This window comes from Callorhinus ursinus, unplaced genomic scaffold (genome assembly GCF_003265705.2).
Source record: "Callorhinus ursinus isolate GAN/ISIS: 27379988/994484 unplaced genomic scaffold, GSC_fseal_2.0 scaffold10, whole genome shotgun sequence".
Taxonomy (NCBI): Eukaryota; Metazoa; Chordata; class Mammalia; order Carnivora; family Otariidae; genus Callorhinus; species Callorhinus ursinus.
The window spans coordinates 36,613,121-36,639,268 of NW_027397072.1; the positions used below are offsets into that span (position 1 = coordinate 36,613,121).

General features: G+C 47.2%; 1 protein-coding gene across 8 annotated transcripts in view; it reads left to right on the top strand.

Annotated features, from left to right (window-relative positions):
• The window catches only part of ACOXL (acyl-CoA oxidase like), a 356,238-nt gene that overhangs the window by 272,625 nt on the left and 57,465 nt on the right, over positions 1-26,148 (top strand). For all 8 annotated transcript variants that reach the window (XM_025868175.2, XM_025868174.2, XM_025868176.2 and 5 more), the window contains one exon: positions 9,735-9,822. In XM_025868175.2, coding sequence (XP_025723960.1) covers positions 9,735-9,822 — 88 coding nt within the window. The remainder of the gene's footprint in view (positions 1-9,734; positions 9,823-26,148) is intronic.

Sequence of the window (26,148 nt, forward strand, 5' to 3'; positions counted from 1 at the left end):
AGGCTGAGCCTAAAGCCAGTCCACATCCCGGGTCCTGGGCTAGAGAAGCTAGCGAGAGAGTGACTGTGGTGGCTAGTAGGCCCTCACTGCAGTGAGCCTTATGTCCCCACTTGCAGGCCTGAGAACCCTCTACCCTCCCTACAAGTGACAGGACTGTGGCCTGAGCATATTGGTGTTAGGAAGATCATTCTAGAGTCAGTATTATGAGGGTGACCCTTTAGAAGGCCACAGTAACCATCATCCCAGAGGAGTTAAGACACAGCCTGAGCTATGGGATGGTGACAGTGAGCATGAAGGGTGGTCAGTGAAACTTGGGATAGTTGGATGGGGGAGAAAGCCAAAGTTGGGGTCGAGGGTGGTCCCAGGGCTCCAGCTTATGCACCGGGAGGATTGGCTGCCATTCCTGGAGAAGGAAGCATGGAGCTCTAAGGAGTTCCAAGCTGCAGTGGGTTCTGTGCTCTCCAAATCCCCCATAGGGTGGGCTTTCTGTGTGCTGTACCCCTGGCCTTTTACTCGCAGCCCCAAGAATGCCTCCTCTAGCTGTCTCCTGGTGAAGCACTAGCTGAGCTGCTACAGAGATTCAGGAAACAAAGATCTTGAGGCCTAATGTCTTTCACATATTAAATGTACATTGTTCTGCCTTCTGTCAGCTTTAAGCAGTCACTAAGGGCAGTCAGGTTCTATAACACAGTCTTTGGCTAAACATGAAGATCATATTATTGAAACAAGATCTTTCCAGCTGATCGTACTCCAAATGCATGCTTTGGTGCCTGTAAAATCTATTTAAGGCCTCCTGATTCTCCCCTTCTATTCCTCCATCCACCAGAATTGTTAGGAAGAGACTTTTAAAATGAGGAAGTGGTTAAGAAAGGGAGAAGGTATCAAACATTTGTTTATGTACGTATCTGTTGTTAGAAATTATCAAGATCGATTTCAGGAGCATAGAGTTCAAATGTATGCTAAATGACCAAAGAGAATGTACCATCCAACAATCATTTTCTATTCTGAAAGGCTAAGTAATGAGAAGCAGACTCTTAATTTAACACAAAAAGGAAAAAGGAGGAGAAATTAGGAAGTAATATATTCAATTATAGGAGCCCTTTGCCAAGATCCTATTGATTTCATGTTCTGACAATTTCAGTTAAGCCTTAGCGGGGAAAAGATTTAGCAACCGGTCAGATCAAACATGTGTGGCCCCCCACTCCTGAAACTCGTGCGTGTGTAACAAAAATAGTCAGGTCTTTGCTAGGAATGGGCTCCATCTTTGGGGTCTGTTCATATTGCCAGGCCCAACACCAGAGCTTGGAGGACTTTGCAGGTGAGAGGAGGGGAGCCCCCAAAAGATCTGACAGACACCATAACTGTGGTGCAGGGAGAGGCAGACCAGGAGCCTCGTGTCCTGTTTTTGCATAGATCCCGCTCTACTGAATTCCCTCTTGCGATTTCTCTGCCCTCTGAAGCCAGTTTTTCTCCAGTCCCTCCCCTCGTGTACATGTCTACCCCGACCACCCATCTGTGTGAAGGGGCTCCTTTTTGTGGTCGTTGGCCCTGATCGCTGTGCTGGATGCTGGGCTGGTCACAGTCCTGCCCTGGTCAGCGCAGCGCATACACTGCAGTGTGGGAAGGCTTCCACGGATGGTTGTGTTGCCTGGTGGGGCCCCCGACCACACGCGAGAGGGGGAGCTGTCGGGAGGCTTCCTGAACCAGGAGGAGGCAGTCTGGTAGGGCAGAGGTCAGGTGCAGAGAACTGCACGTGAAAATATCTGAAACAAGAGAGGGAGTGTGTCTTGGGACTGGACGTAGTTCAAGGTAGAGAGGAGCCGTGGGGTGTGTGTGCGTGCGTGTGCGCATGTGCGCAGATGCGCGCATGCCTACACATGCATGCACATATGTCTTGGAATGCATGTTGATTGAGAACCCGCGCCCGGCACCACTGGGGAAGGAGAGCAGGCTGTCTATAGGGGAAGCCCCTGTGTAAACAACGAGGGCCACGTGGGGTGATGTCTTTGCTAATACAGCTGTGCTGAACAAGCTCTGTTGGGGACTGGGGACGATAAGGTCCAGCAGGAGTTCCTTTGACAGGTTGTACTCTTTGGAACCTCATCCATCTGTGTTCCGGTGGGTGATCTAGGGACCGTTACTGGACTTTTCTGGGACTTACTATATAATCAGAATGTCCTTCTTGGGGCACCTGGGTGGCTCAGTCGTTAGGCGGCTGCCTTCGGCTCAGGTCATGATCCCAGGGTCCTGGGATCGAGTCCCACATCGGGCTCCCTGCTCCGCGGGAAGCCTGCTTCTCCCTCTCCCACTCCCCCTGCTTGTGTTCCCTCTCTCGCTGTGTCTCTCTGTCAAATAAATAAATAAAATCTTAAAAAAAAAAAAAAAAAAGAATGTCTTTCTTAGTACAGAGACAAGCGCTGTGGGACACGTGGATGTGATCAGGAAGCCTTAGTTGTTGGACCCCTTTCTTCTATCATGCCATTCATCATTCTTATGTTGTGTTTCTCTAGGAAAACATGTGAATCCCAGCCTTTCACCCCAAGGGCTTATCTCCCCAAACAAGGGCTGTTCCATCCACCCCCACCCCTGTAGTCCTGCCACCTGCCACCTTCTAAGAGAAGGGGAGATTCTCATGCAGTGGAGCCTGGTCCACAGTTGGGATGGGCAAGTGTCTGGGGATGGGGGTGGTAGATAGATGGCCACTGACCCAGGCTCTGAGACCAGACATGAGCCCCACAGCTGGCCCTTCCCCTTCGGCTCCCAGGACACAACTCTCTCTGGGGCATTTTGAGCATATTTACCTTTCCTTCTCCTAGGAAACAAGCTGGAACAGTAGATATAAAGGTATCCTGCTGTGTCCTTTCTCCTGGGATGTAGGAGGACATTGAGCTAGATGTGTTTCTCTGGCTGTCCTGGAATTGCAGTGCAGGTTCAAAGGGCCGAGGTGCAGAGAATCTCATACTCCCAGTTCAGAAAGCCACCAATGAGCTGCCAGCCGTTGGACCCAGACTTTCTGTGAGGCACTAGTACAGAACTGGTCAACCCCCGGCCATCGACGCAGGACGAGGCTGGGGCCTTTTGGAGAAGACAGAATTCAGGAAGAATGGCTGTGGTGGGGAGGAGAGGGGTCCCCTTCCCAAAGCCAGTCAGAGGAAACCAAGGTAAATCAGGAGGAAAGTCTAAAGAGAAAAGGTAGAATTAATCTGGTGTGCGGAACACCCAAGACAGGAGTGAAAGGGGAAGCAGTGGATTTCGCCCAGAAGAAAAGACAGAACAGTGGGGGGGCGGGGGGGGGGGGGGAGGGGGGGGAGACCGAAACACAGAAGGGAAAAATACAAAAGGGCAGGGAAAACCTAGAAAAAAAAAACGTAGAAAAATAGAAAAAATATAGAACAGCAGAAAAATACAGAAAAATTAAAAATAGAAAAGGGTGAAAAAGTGGTTGAGTAAGTCTCGAAACAGAGGCAGAAAGAACTTGAGAGAGAGGGAACTATACAAAGGTTTTTTAAAAAGAAAGACATAAAGGGGCACCTGGGTGGCTCAGTTGGTTAAGCATCAACTCTTGGTTTCAGCTCAGGTCATGATCTCAGGGTTGTGAGATTGAGCCCCATGTTGGGCTCCGTGCTGGGTGTGGAGACTGCTTGAGACTCTCTTTCTGTCTGCTCCTCCCCACCCCCACTCTCTCTCTCAAAAAAAAAGGAAAGAAAAAGAAAGAAAAAGAAAGAAAGAAAGAAAGAAAGAAAGAAAGAAAGAAAGAAAGAAAGAAAGAAAAAAAGAAAGAAAAGGAAGACATAAAAAAATATAAGAAGGCAGAAAAATATATAAAGAACCCCCCACCTTCCTATCCCACTCATGAAAGGCAAGACAGAATGTCAAGTAAGAGGAGCAACAAGAAGGCAGAGATGTGGGCTGAGCAGATGAGGAGCAGCCCTTCCTGGTCTGGCTTTAGCTCTGTGAGGATGCCCCTGAAGAGGCAAAGCAGCCTTTGGAAGGAGTGTGGCCCTGCCGACACCTTGATTCTGACTTCCAGCCTCTAGAAATATGAGAGTATACACTTCTGTTGTGTGACCTCACCAGGACTGTGGTCATGTGCTACAGCAACCTTAATATAACTCCTTAGTGTGACATTACCTGTTCCTATGCTCACAAGATAAGTAAGTTCCAAGCAAAGAAATGGGAAGAGGACAAAGAAAAAAAGGCACGTGCTAGCTCAGGCTGTATTTTTTTTTTATTAGGAAAACAGTAGCTCTTACAGAAGCACCGCCCAGTAGACTTCTGCCCACTCACCTTGGCCATGGGGGCTACACATCTAACTTTAGCTATAAGGGAGCCTAGGGAGGTGAGCATTTTTAAAAAATCAACTTTTATTTTATATATATAATTAACATATGTTAAAATTGAGCAATTTTAAGTGTACAGTTAATGAGTTTTGGAAAGTGCATATAGTCTAGACATAGAACATTTCCATCACCCAAAAAGTTCCTTCCTGCTCCTTTGTAATCAAATCCCCCCCTTGCTCTGACTCCTGGAAAACACAGATTTTTCTTCTCAAATAAGATTGCCTTTTTTTATGATTTAGTATAAATGGAATAGCACAGTATATAGTCTTTTGCATTTGAGATCTGTCTAAATTGTTGGGTGTATTAATAATTTGTTCCTTTTTATTGTGCAAGAGTATTACTGTGTATGGCTGTACTATAATTTGTTTATCCATTAACCAATTGGTGGACATATGGATTGATTCCAGTTGGGCTGTTATAAATGAAGCTTCTATGAACATTCTCATACAAATCTTTGCATGGGCATGTATTTTTATTTATCTTGTGTAAATATCTAGGAGTGGAATGGCTGCATTCTATGGTACGTATATGTTTATTTATAAGAAACCACCAGATTGTCTTCCAAAGTGGCTGTATCGTTTTGCCATTTTGCCATTCCCACCGGCAGTGAGTTCTAGTTGAGTCCCCGCAATGAGTCCCCACATCCTCACCAATACTTAGTATTGCCAGTCTTACTCCTGTTGGCCATGCTGGTGGATGTGTTGTGGTTTCTCATTGTGGTGTTAATTAGCATTTCTCAAATCTATTTCACGTGTTTATTTGCCATTCATTTATCTGCTTCGGTGAAGTGTCTGTTCAAAATTTTTGCCCATTTGTGAAAGTATGTTTTGTTTTCTTACTATTGAGTTGTAAGCTGTCTTTGTAAATTCTGTATAGACATCCTTATTACATACATGATTTTTCAAATATTTTCTCCTAATCCATTAGTTGTCTTTTCATTTCCTTAAGTTCTTTAAAGAGTGGAATTTTAATTTTGATGAAATTCAACCTTTTTGTGTCTTATCTCACAAAATCTTTGCCTGTGCCAGTGTCACTAAGATGTTCTCCCATGGTTTCCTTTGAATTTTATTTTAGATTTAAGTCTTCCATTTAGGTTTGTGCTCGACTTCAAGTTAACTTTTTTTTTCTTAGATTTTATTTATTTATCTGAGAGAGAGAGAGAATGAGAGATAGAAAGCACGAGAGGGAAGAGGGTCAGAGGGAGAAGCAGACTCCCTGCTGAGCAGGAAGCCCGATGTGGGACTCGATCCCGGGACTCCAGGATCATGACCTGAGCCGAAGGCAGTCTCTTAACCAACTGAGACACCCAGGCGCCCTCAAGTTAACTTTTTAATGTGGTGTGAAGTAAGGGTTGAGGTTCATTTATTTGTTTGTTTGCTTTTGTAGGAGGATGTTTAGTTGTTCTGGCGCTGTTGAAAAGACTTTTTATCCCCATTCAATTACCTTGGTACCTTGGTCGAAAATCAGTTGACCATGCCTGTATGGCTTTCTGGACTCTTTTTTCTCCATTCATCTATATTTCTATTCTTATTCCAATACCATACTGTTGCATTTACTCTAGCTTTATACTAAGTCTTGAAATCAGTTCGTGTAATCCTCCAACTTGTTTTTTTTTCTCAAAATGGTTTTGATTATCCTAGGTCCTCTGTATTTCCATATAAGGTTTACAATCAGCTTGTCAAATTCTATGCACAGAAAAGTCTGCTGGGATTTTGCTTGGCATTGTGCTGGTTCCATAGATCACTGAGAAGTGACATCTTAGCAATGTAGAGTTTTCTGGCCCATGAGCACAGTATAGCTCTCCATTTGTGTGCTCCTTTTCAATTTCTTTCTGCAATGTTTTTTCCTTTCCGTGTACAGATAGCTCATGTGCTGTGTAAAATGTATCTGTGAGCATTTCATATGTTTGATGCTGTTGCAATGATTTTTTTATTTCAAGTACCAATTGTTCATTGCTAGAATATAGAAATTCAGTTGGTTTTTTTTTTTCAAAATCTTGCATCTTGTGACTTTGCTGCTTAATTTGCTAATTAGTTTTAGTAGCTTTATGATACATTTCTTAGGATATTTTTACATAGAAAATCGGGTCTTTCTGGATGAAGACAGTTTTACTTATTCCTTTCCAATCTCTAAACCTTTAATTTCTTTTTCTTGCCTTATTATCCTGGCTGGAATCTGTAATACAACATTGAGTAGAAGTGATGACAGACATTCTTGTCTTCCCAATCCTACGGGGAAAGCGCTCAGTCTTTACTATTAAGTGTGATGTTAGCTGAGGTTTTTTGGTAAATCCTCTGTAGGGAGATAAGTATTTTTAACTGGATATATTGCTGCCCAAATCTTTTAGGGGTTTTTCTAGAAAAGAAGAAGGGAGAATGGACATAGGCATCCATCAAAAGGGAGGCCAGCAGGGGTTTCTTTACGAGTTCAGCCCTGTCTTAACTGTGTGATGATTTATTAGGAAGTAAGCATTTATTTCCATTAGAGGTTTTAAATGTGGAATATGGTTCACATTACACATGACCATGTGTGACAGTGCATCTTTATGAACTGTATTTGGGAGGGACAGGTGTTGCCAGGGAACCAACTCCCCATTAGTCCATTGGGAGGCAGTGTAGCCTGTGGTTAGAAACATGGGCTCAGAAGCCTGGGTGCCTAGTCCCAATCCAGCTCTGCAACCCTGGGCAAATTCCTCAACCTGTGTCAGTTTTCCACCTGCAAAATGAAGGTATCAAAAGATGTCAGTAATTCCTACCTCCGGGGCTTCTGAAGACTCAATGAGCAAATGCAATTAAGAGCTTAAAACAGCATCTGTTGTCTGGTGCATTTTAAGAAGGCTTTAGTTTACATAAGGCTAAGTTACATACAAATTTTCAGTAGCAGGTTTACTGCTTGAGGTAAAGAACAGACATCCATTAAAAAAAAAAAAAAAATCCACTCTCCAGAAACCTCCTATTAAGGTTTTGTAAGGAGAGAGGGTTAGATACTTGATTTTTGTTGTTTTGCATGTTATTGGTGCAATAAATACATTTAAAAATCTTGTGCATTGCATAGGCAACTATCAGCTGGATTACAGCTGTGGGCAGTGACACCCTAGGGTTCACACTGAGTCTACACTTAAAGGCTGAATCAGAGTTTGACCTTCTGATCTGCTTGTTTTGACCACTTGACAGTGGACTGGAATGGACCCCACACACTGTTCCTGGGCTGCCCCACCTGGACGTGTGGACCACTGTGCAGCCCCCAATTGGCTTCAGCCTATTATTTCTTGCCAGTAAACTCTAATTCAAGGGGACAGAGGCATCTCAGTCAGTCTGTCACTTTCCTGGGCATCTGCCTTTCTATCAACATGTTCCAAGTCCTGGGTGCCATCCTTCAGTCGGGGGTAAGTCATGCCAGCCTTCCTGTCTGATGTGGGGTGTGAGGGGACACTTGCCAGCAGGAACGAGGTTACTCTGAACCTGCTCAAGTGGGTCCTGCTGCAGCACTGTGATGTTGACATATAAGGAAAAGCACTTAGGAGCAGGCTGGCAGGCCTTCAAGGGGCCTTTCCCCTTAACTTGAACTTGCTTTTTTTATTTTTTGCCTTGTACTTTTTGAGGGTACAGTCATAGCAAGTTTTGTAAAGGGCCTTCTGCAGTGTTTTCTCATCTGAAGTCCCTTCTTCACACAGGGTCTACATTGTCCAGCCAATTTTTTGTTTCTGGTTTTCTCTAGATCAGGCCAGTGAAGACTTAAGTGTGTATGTTTAGTTTTTTTAAAAAATGTAAGCATGCCCTCAGCTCTGTTTGGACACATCTGCACACTATTTTACCCTTCCTCTCTCCTTCCCATACAGCCAGGGGTGGGTAGGGAAGGGACGGCCAACACGTTTAGGAGAGCCCGTCCACCAGGCCCCAGCACGGACTGCCCGGCGTTTTCGTCTGCAGTGTGATGGGTAGTGTCTGGGGACAGGAGTATTTGGCCAGCTCTTGTCCTCACCTCTGCCAGAGATGTGCTCTAGCCCATTCCTTGAGAGTTGCATTCTCTATCACACCTTTTCAGCTGTCATTTTGACACCAGTACCAAGAGATACTGATTCAGGGAGCGAGACAAACATTATCCTCTCCCTTGACTGTCATAAGACGCCCCCATTAGGTGGGGACTCCAAGTCTCGCGTGACATGATCCTCCAAACTCTGCCTGCTGCCCCAGGTAATCGTGCTAAATTATACATGGGTAGAGGCTTTCTGCAGTGCTGGTTTTCCACTGGAGCACAAAGCATTCTGTTATAGGAGGGTTTTGACAAAGCAAGTCCTCCAGGCCCTACAGGAACTGTGGAGCTGCAGGGGGCAGGTTACCTTCCAACCACAGGGCTCGGCGTGTGAGTTTAAAACAAATGGGAAGCAGATGCATAGAGTCTGACTTTCTATTTGAGTGTCGTTTCTTTGAGCAAAGACAAAGGCTAAAAATTTAAATATCAAACTGTTAGGTTTTCAAGACAAAAAAAAAAGAAAAGGCAAGAAGAAACAAAGAAAAGTCAGAAGTGACAAATTTAACACTCTTCTCTGGTCAGATAAGAATCTGCTCTTAGCTCCACGTAAATGACTAACTGCCAGCTTCGTGATGCGGCATCTTTCTCTTTGTGTATTTTCTTCATTCTTATCTTCTTCTAGTTCTATTTCCTCACTCCTCGCCAACTAAAAAACAACAACAACAAACAAAACAAACAAACAAACAAACAAAAAAGCAAAGAAACAAAGCAAAACAACTCCCTTGGTTGGAGTGATTGTAAGACCACCTTCCATAGGGGATACCGGCTAAAGGGACCGTCACGTAGATGGATGATGTGGAGGTGCTGTGTACGCAGTTTCCACGCTCCTGGGATCCCCTCACACACATCACACCTGGCCACGGCCAAATGCCAATTCTGGAGATCTAATGGGCATTCAAGAAACAACTTGAGAATGAATGGAAGTACCTGCCTACAACAAAAGGAAGGCGGGAGGCAAGGCAGGTTCGTTTTGCTGCAGATTAGACTTATGCAGTTCGTTCTGTTATTCACAATTCCTCAGGCAGCGAGCGACCCAATTAGCACAGTGTCGCTTTATCAATGCTTGCGCTCTCCCCTTCACATTGTTTCCTGGACACCTGTTCCATCTCCAGAGTCGGTGGCCAGCAGTGCCCACGTTTGCTCTGTGTGAGGAGTGCCTACAAACACAGAAACTGGACTCACAGTACACTGATGGCATTTCTTCATCAACAAATAACTCCCGTGCGTCATGGAGGCCAGCCTTGCAAGTTACCCAGGCTTCAGGTGGTACTAAAAATGTGCACATTTGCCATCTACCTTGTTTCTAAGCTCTGTTCTCTGAGAAGATCATCGGTGGTTATTTCTATTCTGTCCATTTGACAGGTGATGACCAAGAAAGAGGACTTTTTCAGTGCCTGGAACTCGTGTCTTCATCATGTTGCCTCCCTGTCTCTGGCACACATCCACAGAGGTGAGTTGGCTCGTGTTGAATATTTATAACTGGGCTGCTCTGGGGGGCTGCAAGGTACCTGGGAATAAGACTGCAAAGGACAGTCCCCACACCAGCCCTCGTGTTGAATGTAAGGCCCCCAAATAACTTAACCTCCAACTTACCAGGAACACTGACCAAATGACACCCACAAAACCCAACGCTAAACTCTGGGAACAGTGCATCCAACACAACCTGACAGTTGCCAACAGCACTGGCTCGAGAGAAGCCAGCTGGCAAATGGCGGGCCCCTCAGCTGTGGCCCTCTGCCCAACAGGGACTGCCATTCCCACGTAAACAAACCGGAGGGTGCACGCACAGCTAAAGGGAGGGTGCTTTAATAGGATCACTGCCTGCAGAATTTCAAGTACCGCAACTCAGTACTTCCACCTAATCCTCGAATTAGCGAGAACCCGGTTCAGCCTTTTAAAGCGGTGCCTCTCAACCAGAGGCGATTGTGCCCTCCTGGGAACATTTAGCGACGTCTGGAGACATTTTTTGTTGCCACAACCGAGCAGGGGTTGCTAGTGGGTATAGGCCAGGAACACTGCTAAACACCCCACAGGCCGTGGACAACACCCCCAGCAGAGAGTTACCCTGCCTCGATGTCAGGAGCGCCGGCACTGAGAAACTGTTGAGTGTCCATTTTGATCCCAACAAACCCCAATCACAGAAAATAAAACGAAACTTTGAAAACAGAGTGCGATCCATCAAGATACGGCAATTTATTCTTGAGAATTTTGTGTAGCCTCAAGAATCATTCGTTCATTCATCATATACTCTTACCCCGGGGGGGGAGGCGGAGTCTTAAAAAGGCTCTCACTGTGTTTGTTTGTCGCGTGGGGTTTTCCATCCCACCAAGTTCACGGCTGGCCCTGGGAAGGCAGGGTCAGGTTTGGTCACCACCACAGCTCCGGGGCCCGGCTCCCAGTCCTGGTGTGTCCTCAGGCACCATCTCGTGAGGTGGAATTCCTGGATGGGTTCTGTTAAGAGTCAAGCCAGCAACCCAGGAGTGCCTGCATCCCACCCGACCTCACAGCATGGCCACCACCCTCCCTCCCCAGCCAGGCAGTACCAGAAGAGCAGAGCGCCACGTTATTAGTCACGGTGGGGCTGCCCAGGCCCCTCCCTGCAGGCTGACAAGAGCCAGATTGGGGTGAATAGACTGGTCTGGCCTCTCCTCTCCCCTAAGGCGCAATCCAGCACTTGGGACCTTGGTGAGCTCCGTGACACAGGGCTCAAGAGTATGGAGAGGAACGAGAATGCACAAGTGAATATGCCCAGAGCATGGGTTCCTCATGGGGCCTGCGGGCACCACACCCAGGGAGCAGCCTTTTTACACAGTGACCACATTCCGTCATAACCACGGCCTCATTAGCACCCTAGATTTGGACTGATTTCCCCCTTGTCCCTGGGGAGGGGATGCAGGAGCACAGCGTGGGGCTGAGAGGGGCTGAGGGAGGGCAAAAGATTCTCTCCCCACAGGTCATTAAGGCACAGGATTGAGTTCCCTCATCTGTGGGTCCAGAAATTTTAATTTGCCTGCACACCCACAGTATATGAGGCTCAGGGGAACTGACTCACCTTAATCAAACTCAAAGGTGACAGCTATATAAACCAAAATGCCAGTTTATTCATCACGAATGAAAACCCAACTGCTGAATCATTCGTACACGCTCCATCCTGTGGGGAACTCTCCACGTGGAATTCAGGGATAGTCAGAACGTTGCAAAAGGTTGGACTGTTTGGACAGCTCTTGGAGGAGTGTCCATGCTGGCCTGCCTGCCACAGAGGCTGGGTCCTGGAGCCCAAAGGCTGTCTGCTTCCTGGACTCTCTTGGTGTGCTCAGCACCAACCTCACCCCCTGAGAAACGTTTGCAAACCACCCCTACCCCTCGTCTGTTGGTAGGGTATTTTTTTCAGGTTTGTTGATCAAGCTAAAACTTACCTGGGATATAAAGCAGCACACGAGGCACCTTTACTGAAGGCAGTTACATCCCAGGCCTTCTTCTTCACTGTGTGTAGACATCTATGGCTCTACTCTTAGGGCTGTCTGTGGCCCCAGCACCTGGGCTCCTCCCCTTGCTCCTCTGTGTACTGACCCCAGATACTACCCTTCCCAGGATACGAGCAGGAGCCATGTGGACTCCAGGTGAAACATTTCTAAACGTTAGGAGATGGGAGTAAATTTGAAGGGGGGCATCCAAGAATCCCTGAACTCACACGCCTTTGCCTTGGAAACACTGACTATTACGCCTTGAACCACTCGTCCCATCTGTCAAGAGCATAATTAAGTTTAGTGTGAGGGGTGAGAACTCCGGCTCCAGAGTCTTGTTAACTGAATGCAGAGGCTTTGTTTACCTCTATCTGCTATGTGACTGTGAGTGAATTAAGCTCTCTAAGCTTTCATCTCATCTTTGTTTATAAAATGGAGATAATGTGATATTTACCTCATGGGGCTATTGAGAATATACTTGAAAGCCCTTACCTTAGCATCTGATCCATAGTTAGGGTTCAATAAAAATTTTTTATTACTAAAAAAAAAAATTTTTTTTTTATTACTGTTAATTACTACTCTACAAAGTCCTTAGTTCCCACTACCCAGTGGAACATTTAGATCCTTGTTTCTTAAAGCATAAGAACAAGAGAACGATTAAGCAAGTTAGGTTCCAGTGTAGGAAGTCTTAACATGGGCAGGAAACATCAAAGATTTAATATTGCCACAGCACAGAAGAAATCCGAACGGATTCCCTACCTTTTACCCGTTAATAACCACAGCAGCAAAAGTGATTATTTTCAGGAAATTGGCCCCCTTCAGGGTCAGAGGAAGACAATTTGGCTGTAGAAAGTCACAGAAGAAAAAATAAGAATTAGTTCAATGACAGCACCTAGAAATCCCAGGAATGTTTTGAGATAGAGAAAGCCGTCCATAATGAGGAGGTTTGAACAGATACAAAATGGGTTCTCATGGTAGGAGTGCGCCAAGCACGCACTGCGCAGGGACAATCCCGTCAGCGTATCATTACATTTAAATAGCATGCTGTGCCGCTACCAGAGGTCCCCAGGGGATGGGAGAAGAAGTAGAAGGAGCCCATCTGTCTTCGGTGACTGGGCCCAGATGTTGCCTTTGGAGACTTTCAAAGAGCACAAAGGAGGGAAGGGAAGGATCAGTCTGCAAAAGCGCAGACCTTAATGTCACCCCAGATGAAAATGAACTCAGAATCTAGCCATTTTTATTAGGAAAAAATGGACAAAAAGCTTTTTGGCATCAGTATCCGTTGTCACCTGAAGACTCGGGAAAACCATGTTTGAAATAAAAATGTTAAGCAGTCTCTAGTGGTTTCTGAAGTGGGATGTAACCATTACAATGATAAATTGTTATTTTTCTGTGATCCACATTTTTATCTTGCCCTAGAAAGAGCAGCTCAGAAGCACAGTGCTGTCTGAACCCCTAAGGGTGTGCCAATTCCTAAATAAAAAAGAGAAACTAAGCACTTTTATTAAATAAATTACATCCACCATTCTCCAGCTCCATGCAGAACTGTCTTGGTTTTTCCCTCCTCTGAGCTTGTAAGGTGCTCTCATTATGCAGCAGAAGTCCCTTCTCTGGTTCTTAATAAAGTGACTAATAATCTAGAATGTTCGCTTTAAGAGCACATTGTAATTATGATTAGAATATATAAGTAGTGTGGTTTTCTGCCTATCAGAGGATTAATTTCGGACTCCTCTCAGGGACGATTTGTTTCCAAACAAGACTTTCTTTGTTAATAAAAATGTGATCATACGTGTTATTACAGCATTCTTTCCGTATTTTATCCGTGAGTACTTGCTCCAGTATCCTTCATGGGATCAGCGTTTTTCGCCCCCATTGTTAATGGGGCTATTCTTTAAACAAACTACATTCACCTCGATTTTGTTTTAGCTTTAGCATTCATCTTCCAGGGAACTTTGGGAATATACTTACCACTTCGATGAATGTGCATTTCGCTATTCAGAGTCAGAAAAATAAAATGCCATAACTTCATCCAGGAGTCTCGTGTGAATTTAGGTTCTCATCACCACCCCCTTACACTCCACTACAGAAGTGCCCCAAGACTCTAAATCCTCTGCACTTGAAGAGCAAACCTGCCCTCTGGGGTGGAACTGAAGTCGAAAGTCAACACACCTTATTTGAATACAGATTTCTTCAGTGTGTTTTGCTGTTGTTGCTGGAGGTGGAGGTCTGGCAAGTGGGGAAGGAGGATAGGTACCACAGATATTGTGTTGGCTGGGACAACCTGTGTGCCTTCTTTTCCCATGGGAACCCTCTGCTGGGTGAGACGATATTTAGAAGCAGTCCCAGCATGCCCTGACAGGTGGTCTGGGGTGGGAGGGAGGAGCTTTGGGTACTGCTGCCCCTGATGCTGACCTTCCTCTTTGTCTAGCACCCGTTAACTATGTGGGTGGTAGAAGCAGGGCAGGGGGTCTAGAGAGCCAAGAATGGACAGGCATGATTTGCAGCAGCATCTTGGATTTCCCAAGGGGGAAGAGAAAGACCATTTCCAGCTTTGTTACCTCTGTCCTGGTCACATGGCTGAACCTCAGACCCATTTGTTCCTGAGAGCAAAATGTGCAGCGGGGAGTTGAGGGTCCCCATTTCAGAGTGCAAGACACCTGGGAGAGCCCATGCGACTGTTCCAGTCCTCTGCAGGAGTTGCTGGGTCCCTAAAGCCTGAAGTCTGGGATAGCAGCGAGGGCCCGTCTGGAATGCCAAGAGGTGGACTCGCCTTCCCTGTGGCTACACAAGATTGTTCCAAGGGACAGAGATGAGAGTGGAGGCTCCTGCTGAGGGAGACACCCGAAGAAATGGAGACCATTTTAAGTAGGAGCATAGGGGTACCTTGGGCTAATGCAGATGGTGGCTCTTAAAAAAAGAAAAGAAGAAGAAATGTGACTGACCTTGAAGCATTGTTGCATGCCAACCCTTGGCAGAGCATGCAGCATCGCTTCATGAGCAAATGGACACAGGAAGAGAAAGTTCTACAGTGCAGAACGCCCAACGTTGTACCACGTTCCTAGCCTTTCCCCTTCTGGGCAAGTGGGTGAGACAGAGTGTGGCTCCCAGGCTTTCCAGGCGTGAGTCTACAGAAGAGCCCTTCTCCAGCATCAGGAAGGTTGCTCCTGTCATCATAATGCTGGGGTTTCTGCCCCAGAGCCTCGCCTTCTCCCTGTGGCCACATGGGTAAACTTGCAGATTGGGTCAGCCCAACCCAAAGACCCCAAGTACTGTTCCCCAAGAAATGCCATCACATTGGCCTCTGGGCCCCTGAGGCCCCTAATCACCCTACTGGGAGTGTGTCACTAAGAAAACTGTCTTGAGAGGACTCTGCCAACTCACTCTTTGAAGGAGGTGGCAGTGTATGAAAGTTTTGTGACAAATGACCCGAGTGTTCTGTTGCGCTGGGAAGAAGGGGACAAGTGGAAAAAGCAAAGTCTAACTCCTGCATGATATCTGCTCTGTGGAGACCGTTAAGAACAGAATTTAGCTGTGGTCCTTGACCCAGATGCTAAGAAAATGTCACTTATCCCTAGAGCCCCAGTATCTCGGCCGACTGTAATGATCACTGCAGCCTCCATCTGTGGAGGGTTTCCCTTGGGCCAGACCCTTGTCATGTCTTCGGTCTCCACAAGCTCACAAAGCCCGTTGAGAAACAGGCTCAGCGGAGGAACCAATTGCCTAGGATCGCATCCAACCAAGGGCTTCACCCTCAGGCTGGCTAACCCTAAAGCTTTGCTCAGAAAAGCTTTCTAGGCATCAGATTTTGAGGGAAACCCTCCCACTACCAACGTTCCGAGGGCTTTCCTTCCTACAGATAAACACCAGAGGCTGGGAGTTACAGCCTTCTTGAACTTTTGGAGATTTCTCTTTGTGTATTTATTGAACACACACTTTCCTACATTAAAGTCGGCCTGTACTGGTTTTCACTACTCTTCACCGCGTTTGTCTCCGAATAGTGCGTCTTATGTTTTCCATCTCACAGGTGTTCTGTGAGGATGAAATGAAAAATGACGTGAGGAAGCACTAGGGCCCTATAATCATGAGGGCAGCTAACACCTAGGGAGGACTCAGTGTATCAAGCCCTGTGCAAAAAGTGGGGGAGGGAGCATCCTTTAATCCCCACCAAGGCAGTGAGGAAGGGGCCACTGTCTATCCAATTTCCACCTGAGGAAGCTAAGCACAGAGATTAAGTAAGTTGCCCAGTGTCACACAGCAGAAGGAGGATTCAAATCCCAGCTGACTGCTGCCATCTGCCCACCTTGTGGGGCCCATAAGTGCTGGTTGGATCTGAACCTGGTTGCTCAGTATTGCTAAAGAGGCAGAAAAAAGAAGCCCCCACAAACTTGGGGGGTTCTCCTTTATTCCCCATTGTGTGATTGAAAAACGTACCTTATATTTGTACTGCAAAGATCTGATCTGCAGTCCACACTGATTTTACAGCGCCTGGCACCTAAGTAGTTTCAAAATGAGATTAATCAGTACCCAAGCTGGCAGGTGAAAGCAACACAAAAGTAAAAAAGAAACAATTTTTTTTTTTTTTTTTTTTACTGCTGAACTCTGTACTGTGAGTTTTCCCGCTAGGAATATGATTAAGAATAATACCTTCTAAATTGTGAATTAAAAATAGGAGCATAGAAACTTGTCTTGTCATAACAAGTCTAGGTATGATTTTCTATTTTAAAAACATGATCCCATATCCCATATTCTAAAGCTAAACATATTTGCAACAAGATTTTAAAGGACAACATGTTCTAATCTCACAAAACATTTAGCAAATAACCTTTGAGTTCACATGAGCCACCCACACAAAAACCAAAATGAACTCAGAAAAAACATAGAAAAAGCAACTGTCTGTTGATAACCAGATTTTCTTTCAGCTCTCAGTTTTTTTGTCTATAAATAATCTGTATGTTTCAAATGTGACCATTTTTTTTAAGGTGTCTCCTGGCCTGTTCTCACTTCAGTGTGTTTTAAAAACAAGAAATGACTCTGTAAATCATAGGAACTATTGAGTTTTTGGAGGGGAGATCTTTAATATACATGCTTTTCAGATACCGAAAGTGTCACAATGAAACATTAAGATGATGTATCCTTTCTTTAGGGCATCTGTTTATCTTTTATGAAATCTGGAGTTTGATAAATCACCAGAGATAAAAGCATCATTTTTAACCTATCTTAGATCCCAAATGTCAGGAGGAAAAATAGGGCCGTGTCTCCTCTTTATGAATATACCTCTCTCTTTGCTTGAGAGTTATGGGATTTTATTTGCAGAGAAAACATAATGCTCTACGGACTTGAAAATGATGGCTTTTACTCAGTAATGTGAGAACCGAAAAGAAAAAAAAAAAGCATCATTCGATCCTCTGAGATATAATCAAATAACAAGTTTTAATATGCACTTAAAGTGGTCTAGAGTGTTAGATAGGAAAGTGACCACAAGATAACTCACAAGAAGGTTTTCATCCCCTTCCTTTACTAACATGTAGGTCCCCTGATTTGCTGTACCAAAATGGGTATTGAAAACAGGGGAAGTTTATTTAACATCAGGGTAAGTAGAGATGGAGGAAGCTGTTTACTGTGATTTTTTTTTTTCCACTGAAAAAGCCCTTGGAAATTCTCTCTTAATCGAAGCCTGGAAAATAAAGAAATTCCCACAGATTTCTATAATTATAGGGGAAAAGTATTCTGTGCCCGAGAATGTAGCAAAAAGCTCGTGTGGTAGAGATGGTGTCTAACCTCCTATTGCTGTGATCTCGGGGTCCAAGTACATGAACCAGAAAGTAAGCTAGTCACAAAAACATAACATGGCAGAAAAAAATGACTTTTTATAGTGTTAGAAATAGCCATTTCTTAATAAGTAATGCAGGTTCTGGTTGCAGTGAACATTAGAGTTCCTGCTCTTGTGCACATTTGATAGTTCTTCATTCCTGAGAAGTTTAAGACAAATTAAATTTTATGCAAACCCATTCTGGGCCATGGACGGGTGGTTGAGTTTTTCTGATAATTGCCACAAAAAGCTTTTGTCAGCAATTGATTAAGGAGACACTCGGGTTCTGATCTCTGCTCCAGAGGTGCCTCAAGTCCCAGCTGTGCAGGACCAATTACAGCTGTGAGCACTTGACTTCAGTTTGCTTTGGTCGTTCTTGCAAGAAACACGAAGACTGTGTCAGTCCTAAGGGATAGGATCGAGGTATTGCATCGGATTGTGGGAGAAAATGGTGGGATGTCCCATGGAAGCTGAAGCTTGCTCCCTCTCTCAAACTCTGATCGCCTCATGGAGAACAAGCATTTAAAATCTGGTCCTGCCCCACCTGAGTCCAGCATCTACTCAGTTGTCTTTCAGAAACAGTTCGGATGTAGAACACTCTTCCTTCACTCCCTTATTCACCCAACCTCATCCAACAAGCATGTGTTGAAGTGGGCTGGGAACTGTGTTAAGTTCTCGGGACGGAAGATCCAGTAAGGAATAGCCCCTGCTCTCAAGGAGCATTAGTCAAAGCTGGATGACAGTTTCCATAGACCAGATGCTCTGGGAGAACTTGGGAGAGGCTTAAGGATGGGGTTCATGCGGCTCCCCATTAAGTGCCCGGCGAGGCAGCCAGCAAGGTTGGGTAAGATTTACCTATATTACAAAGGTGGAAAGGGCATTATAAGCAGAAGGAAGAGCAGAATGGGTAGCGTGAAATTCATGGATGATTTGAGAAAGCACTTGTGGTATGGTATGTCTGAAGGGCAGGGCTCTTGTAGGGAACAGGCGTCAGGATCCCACAGGCCTTTGTGGGCCTTGTCTGGGAGCTTTCACTGTCCACCGCCACAGTCAGCAAGGCTCTGGGAAAGATCTGGAACAGGGGAAGGCATGACCAGATTGGGGGTGTAGGAAGCGTTTGCGGCTGTGATGTGGAGGTGAATTGTGATCCGGGGAGGCCAGGCCAGGCTGTCCGGCACGCATCTATGAGGATACAAGCTGGGAAGCGGTGGTGGCAGGACTGGGGGTGGGGGGAGGCCATTCTGGAGACATTACAGGAATCTATGGGACCTTGAGAGTCATGGGAGGTGAAGGCTGAGGTGGGAGGAAGCGCTAAGGGTGATATGGGGTGGGCTGGGCTGGTTCTGGCACCAAGGTAGAGAGAGCAGGACCAAATCCAGCCTGGACGTGTGCAGCATGGGGGCACCTGGGACCTATGAGTAAGCCACCATGATGGGGAATGGCAGAGAGGCCTGAGGACATAGAAATACCCAAGTCCTGAGCATAGCATTATGTTAAATTGAGAGGCAAACCCTTCAAAATAGAACATCCGGGTTGACCCCGCACCCCACGCGATTGCTCACGGCTGTCATGTCCATTATCTTCCTGATTTAAATGCTATATCTGGAGTCCTCAGCTCTTCGTTTTCCAAAACTTGTCAACTCCTCCTCTCTTCATGGATCAGTGCGGTGGCGGGGGAGGGGTGACCTTCCTGCTGAGTGTCACTGTCGGAGTTGTCTTTCCAACCAGGGGTCTGCAGGTGGGAGGCGCAGTCCCATGGGGAAGGCTCTCTGCCAGGGAGGAGATGTGGCAATGGTGGTCACCACTGGTGCCCATGGTGAGCTGAGGGCGACACTGAATGAGCAAGAGAGCGCCCCACCCACCTGAGGGTGAGCGGCCTCCCCACACATAGGAAGACTGCAGGTTCCAGAGAGGGGAGTCCAGACAAGCTGAGCCTTCATGTCTTGCTGGTCAAATGGCCACACTTGCCGCCCCACTCAGGGTGAAAGGACTCTATCTGGGAAGTTAGTGACCAGTGTGCTTGCTCGCTCTGGTGACTGTGGGCCTGACCTGAGCCAGAGGCCACAGCTGGCTCTCCTTTGAAACCAGCTTCACAGAGAAGAGCCCCGAGAAGGAAGATCAGTTGGGTGTGTGATGTCACCGGCATGGAGAGAGCGGAGCACTTTCTTCCCGAGGCCCACATGCCGCAGACAGGGTTTGCCCCCCCCCCGCCACCCCACAGCCTGCCCCTGCTCCCCGCAAGAAGTGCCCCCATCTAGCACTTGGCAGCCAGTTATCCACATGTCACTCCCACGGCTCAGACTACGGTCAAGGATTCCAAGATGGCAGGGAGGACCCGATGCTGTCCCCATCCAGGGCCCGGCCAAACGAACATGTTGCCTGTGGGCACAACTCCTACCGATTTCAAAGGAGTAGGGTCAGGGGAAACACTTGGCAGTTTATTTGCTTACAAAGTTTTCAGGACCTCCTATTTGCAAGACTTTGGGCTGGGATGATCTATGACCCTTCTCAGTGTAGGGGAGGAATAAGGTATGAGTACGTGTGCCCTGCCGTGTGGAATGTGGCGAGCCCATGAGAGGTACAGGGAGCTTGCAGACATCACAGCACTCTGAGATGGCTTCCAGAAGTTCCCTCAGTACTGGGTCTTGAAGGGTGAACGGGATCCCCATGTTGGAAGTGTGGCAGTGCATTCCGGGAGGAGGCTACAGTGTGGACAAACATGAAGGTGACAAAGTGAAGGCCTTGTTCAGGGAATGGCAAGGCCCCTATTCTGCCAGAAGGGAAGTGTTCGGGGGAGAGGCCAGGAAACAAAATTGAATATTGCAATTGAATATTGCAAAAGTGGGCTGAATAGGGTCGTGGGGTGTGCTGAATGCTGCGTGACAGCACTTGGCCTTTGCTGGGTAGACAGTAGGAGGCCAATTAAGGGACTGAGCTGGAGAGTGACCCTCACACCCAAGCTCCCTTGAGGAAAACTTCTCTGGCTGGGATACACTGGGGAAAGAGACCCAGGGTGGGCATGAGCAGAGGATGAAGAACAAAATATGGGAGTGTGGCCAGCAAGTGAGAGGACCAAGACCTTCAGTGAGGGGGTGGCCGAGGGGGTTGAAAGGAGGGTTTGCACTGGAGAAGCAGAGGTCCCCCTCTCTATCCAAAGGTTGTCCCTTTGGAGGTGCTGCGGTCCCAGTACTCAGGCAGAGACTCAGTTACAGAGAAGCAGAACTGGTCTGCCTGGAGAAGAGCTTGGGCCCTTTGAGCTCCTGTCGTGTTCCCAGACATGGGCATGGAGCCAGGGGCGAGGGGCACGTGCCATGTTCTACCTAGTCTCTGGAATGGATCATGTGAACTGGAACAGGCTAGGGGACCAGGCAGTGAGCCATGGCACCTTGCCTGGCATGGAAGTCCCCTGCGGGCCAGCTCCACGCCCCTTCACCACATCTCAATGGGCAAGAGGCCAGATCTGCCCCAACTGCTAGTTGCCAAGAAGTTAAAAGCCCCTGCTCACTCTCCGTGTTGATTCTGAAAACAAAGGTAGAGTTCTTTCTGCAAAGATGAAGCTCTTTTCTCTCTCTCTCTCTTTCAACATTTCCCTGTTATGTTGTGATGAATAGGTGGGTGGGGGACTTCAGAGGTCTGGAGTGATAGTTCTACAAAGTGAGCTGAGAGCAGACTGTCACACATACGTGAGAGGAGAGGGCTGAGGGACAGCCACCAGCGTGCTCCACATTGTGCCACAGAGCAAGGGCAGCACCCCTGACCAGGAGCCTTGGGGGTGGGTGCCTGACCCTCAAGGCTCCCAGGGAGAGGCAGACCTGAGCTGGAGATGTGGGACCCGCTGCCCCTGGTGCCTGGGAAGCTTTAGCAAGGGAGGACACTGCTCCCAGAGCACCATGCCCAGGCCCCAGGGTCCTCCACTGTCACACTCCTCCAGGCGAAACCTTCTGTTTAGGGGTAGATGTCAGCCTCCACATTTCTGCGGCCCCTAAGAAGAGACTGGTTTCCTTCTCTTCATTGTGAAACCTTCTCCTGCCAGATGAGAGATGCAGCTGGGACCGGTGTCCTCTTTCCAGAGATAGATGGAAGCACCTGGCTTTGAAGAGGTTTGGGTGAGCCTGTGTTTTAGTATCAGGTCTTTGTTCTCCAAGCCTGCCCTGCTGTGTGTGGGGCCCAGGGGAAGTGTATAAAACAAGCTGACAAAGTGTTGAAGAAAATATACTCTGTCCTCCTGCCTGAACAAATGTAGCTTCATTCATCCAGAAGGCCAGGCTCCAATTTACAATTCTCACACTCTGGGAAGTTCTGTGAACTCAGCAGCATGGGGAGAAGCATCCGCCCTGCAGATCCCTGACTATTCCCACCCCCAGATCCATCCCACACTCTGTGGATCCTCCAGTCTAGAAGCACAAGGTCTTTGTCCAACCCTGCCAACAGCTGCCCCTTGGCCACCGCATGAGTCTAGGGATACACACACACACAGTCCCAATGAAGAGACTCAAGCTATAAACCCAGGATCCTGGGTACCTGGAGAAGTGGGGTGTGGACTCCAGGCAGTTACTCCCCCATTGCCCCATGGGGAAGGCTGCAGCCGGAGGGATGGCCGAGCAAGGCTCTTTAAAGCTTGGCACCTGGGGCAGGATCCCAGTTCTCCAGGACCCTGTCATGGGGATTGAGAGAGAAGCTGAAAGAATATTCCGAGACAGGATTTCTGAGCAATACAGCCCCTGATGTTATCTTTAAGGTCACTTGTGTCTGTTAACTTAGCAGGAGTTCCTCAATCTTACAGCCATAGTTCAAAGAGAAACATAAGTTTAATGCTATTGTGCATTTGGTTTGTCTTACTTTCCCCCCTTATTTGCATCAACATGTCATAATGAAAGATATTCTAGGTACAACCATTTCCTTGTTTTAGGGATCTCCCGTGTTGCAAAGTCCTGTCTACCTTTCCAGAAATGGCTACATGGGTGAGGCTGTTGGACCTCACCTACGAACCCATGGCAGCCCATATTCACAAGGGGAGACAGAAGTATTTCATGCTAGCCTGTAAGTTTTGTCTCCCAAACTACCATTTTCTTACTTCATTTCCTTACTTCAATTTCTAACTTACTTCATTTTCTTACTTCAATTGGGTCACTTTTTCTCGGCTCTCCCCGCCCCCACCTCAAAGTGACTTGTTATCTCAAAATCTGTTGTTCTCCCGCTATTGTCAGGCCGATCTCTCGGTCACACTGAGTGGAAGGGTTGAACCAAGGGAACTTGACTGTCCTATGGGACAGTGTGACTTGACTTGACTGTGGGAGCCTTTGCATCCCCCTGCTGGAACTGCACTGGGGACACTGAAGAGCAGTTAAAACAATCGACGTGGAATCCAAAACATTTCACCCAGAGTCTTTGAAGGAGACTCGCACCGCGGCCATGAGCCTTGAGTTTGGCAGCCGGCCTTATTCTCATCAGGCAGTCAGCCCCCGTTGAATCAGCAGCAGGGGTAGAGGAAGGTAGATACCACAGATGCTTTCATTTTTAGAGGGTTTTTTTTTTTTTTCTTACTTAAAAGTCAGGGAGGGGAGCGGGAGGAGAATGAAATGTGAACCTTGTTGAGATGCTTCTCAGCAGGCCTTGTCAGTGAGTTAGGTAGCCCAGGTGCAGTGGCCACACAGACCTGGCGGAGAGGAGCTGGTCGTGTCTCTACCCTCTCTCTTTGGGGATTTGGTAGAAATCAGAGTGGGATGAGGTGAGTGGTAAGCTCGCTGTTGGCACGAGAGCTATGTCACACTGACATCTAAGGCGAGGGGAAAACAACTGGGCAGTCCGTGTGCTCTGCTTCTGTTGGTGCCCTGTTGTCAAGGTTGGCTTTTGTTGCTTGTGTAGACGGGGCAACAGGTGCTGGCCTCATGAACTCGAGCCAGCCAGTTAGGGGGAAGCTCCGTCTGTGGGGCCCTGTGGGAACACAGGGCCCTTCAGTCCAGTTCCACAAAACTGGGTGGTGACTTTGGGCATGTTGGACAAGACAGGGATAGACCAGAGTTCGGGAAAAGTCACAAGGCTGTCTCTGGAGGCTCATTCCTCAGACAAGGCAGCGTGTGCACCTATCAGCCAAAAAACAATTTAAAGAGAAGAAGCCAGTGTGTAATGTGTCCCATCAAGGTATGAAGCCGGGAAGAAGTCCGTGTGATGGGGAAAGAGAAGGCTTCTCCAGGGTGCAGAGTCGGGGGGCCAGTGCCGTGCCGGACACTGTGCCTTGGCCTCCGGCCTCTCCATTCGCCTTCACAACACCTCCAGAGGTGACTTTAGGAAACTGAGGCTCAGGGAGAGCATGTGGTTCATCCAAGGACACGTGGCTGGGAGTGGTGGTAAAGACCGTGAGTGAGGTCTGTCTGACTCTGCCTTGACTGGCTGGGCCCAGAAGGGTAGGGTTTGAGCAGATAGGAAGAAGACAGAGCGGATCGTGTGGCCAGGAACCCAGCTGTGGATTAGTGATAGTGAGGAGCTGGTAAGGGGAGGGGGTTGCACCAGGGAAGAGGGCCTGAGACGCAGAGGGGAGGAGGTGCAGGCAGAGCCCTGGCAGTGCGAGTGTTCCTGTGGGGGCAGCAGTGGGCACAGGGCCAGGAGAGGGAGGGCGGGGCATCCAGGTTGGGGAACGAGGCAGAAGCATTATGCAGTGTCAAAGTGGCAGCTGGGCCGTGGGAAAGGGGTGCATCAGGGAGACGTTGTGCAAGAAGCGTCAGGAGGCTCAGTGACGGGAAGGAAGAATCAGAGATCTGGGCCTACTGGCTGCTGGATGACAGTACCACAGAAATGGGAAAATTCAGGGAAGGGTTGGCGGGGCATGGAAGTCCACTGGTTCAAAGAAACAGCTGTCCTGGCTGGTTGCCACGTCTTGTGAACAAGTGAGTGTCACAGTGGAGTCCAGCCATAGACAGTTGGAGGTATGGCTCTGGGGTCACCACAGAGGAGGAGAGGTGAGGGCGAGAATCCAGGAGCCCCCCAAGGCAGCAAGTAGCAAGTGTTTAGATTCCAATGGCCTGTACTCAGGAAGATTCCAAGTCACAGCATAAACCTTTACCAATGAAATAGCCACCTTCAAAAAAGGTTGTCTAAAGAAAACCTAGCACCTGAATTTGTAGATTATTCTTGATTCATCCTCAGACAATAGAGTTCAATATTTTGTCACATGTGTTTTACGATGACAATGTTCAGGGAGGGAGGTTGTTGCTTCCAGAGTCTTCCATGGAGGGGGTGTGTTTTGAATCGGTGAGAGCAAAAACATTCGTATGAACTCAGCCTAGCCCGGGTTCTTATCTCGAGCTGAGTTTCTGTTGAGCTCCTTTTATGGGGAAAGTATTGTATTTCAACTCTTCACTCTTTTAAAATTTTTTGATTGTTTAAAATAATTTATGATTCTATGTAAATTACTATTCGTTTTAGCCCATTGATGACTGGGTGGGCATATATATGTAAAGCAGGCAACACTGATCCCTGTCTTGGTTCTGAGCACATTTTGACTGGATCAGAGCAAACATTTAGATGTGGAAAAAATCATCAGCACAAGATGCAATTGATAACCGTTAAAACTGCATAGAGTAATTTAGTCATAGATAGAAACTGTCTAAAGATTTGTGTTTAGGTAACATTAGGTTAGGTAATTAGGTAACATTGAACACAACACACAAAACTTACCCAGACAATGCTTGATGAACATGTGTTCTTGGTGATATAATTCTCTTCAAAATATCTGTCTTTGTAAACATGACATCCAGACATCCTTGGGGTCAGAACAATGGAATGAGGCCTTCCCTCAGTCATGAGGCTGGGTGTAGCTCTGCCCACTTTTGTGGACTCTGTGGAGGTTGGGCTGGACCCCAGAGGTGGTCAGTGACTTTGAATGGTTGGATGGCAGGCCTGCAAGTTTCCGGTGGAGGGGTGGGCTTTGCTCTGCTTCAAGGCAAGTGGTGGGACTGTGCCCAGCAGATGGTGGTGAAAGGTTATGGCAGGTAGAGAGTGAACACTGCTTTGAGTCTAGAAATAATAGGGTCATCTAGACGGTTGACTAAATTAAACCCTTAATGCCTGTCAGAACGAGTAGATTTAAATCTGAGGGTGGTAGGGACTCATGGGAGCATTTTTAAAAGTGAAATAATAGAGTCAAAACAGTGTGCAGGGAAGGCAGTGTGTGGTTTGGTATTTTGTTTGACCAAAATAAAAAGAGGGTGCCCACACAAGTGGGCTTTTGATGGGAGCCAGGCCACCAAGACAGAGAAAGGGAATGTGGTTTCTGTAAATTGTCTAACTTAATATTCCTAGAGCTTTCATGGCCTACTTAAATGGATCGTTAAAAGGTTTTTGTTTTTTGTTTTTGTAAGCTTTCCTGAGTTTGTCTCTGCCATTCTGTTGGAGAAGGATGGTTGGGGAAACATGACTTGAAATACGTAGGGGAGTTTGGGGGATTTGCTTGCGTCAACACTGGGGGCCATTATCATGTTCACACCAAGAGAGGCCTTAAATCCGT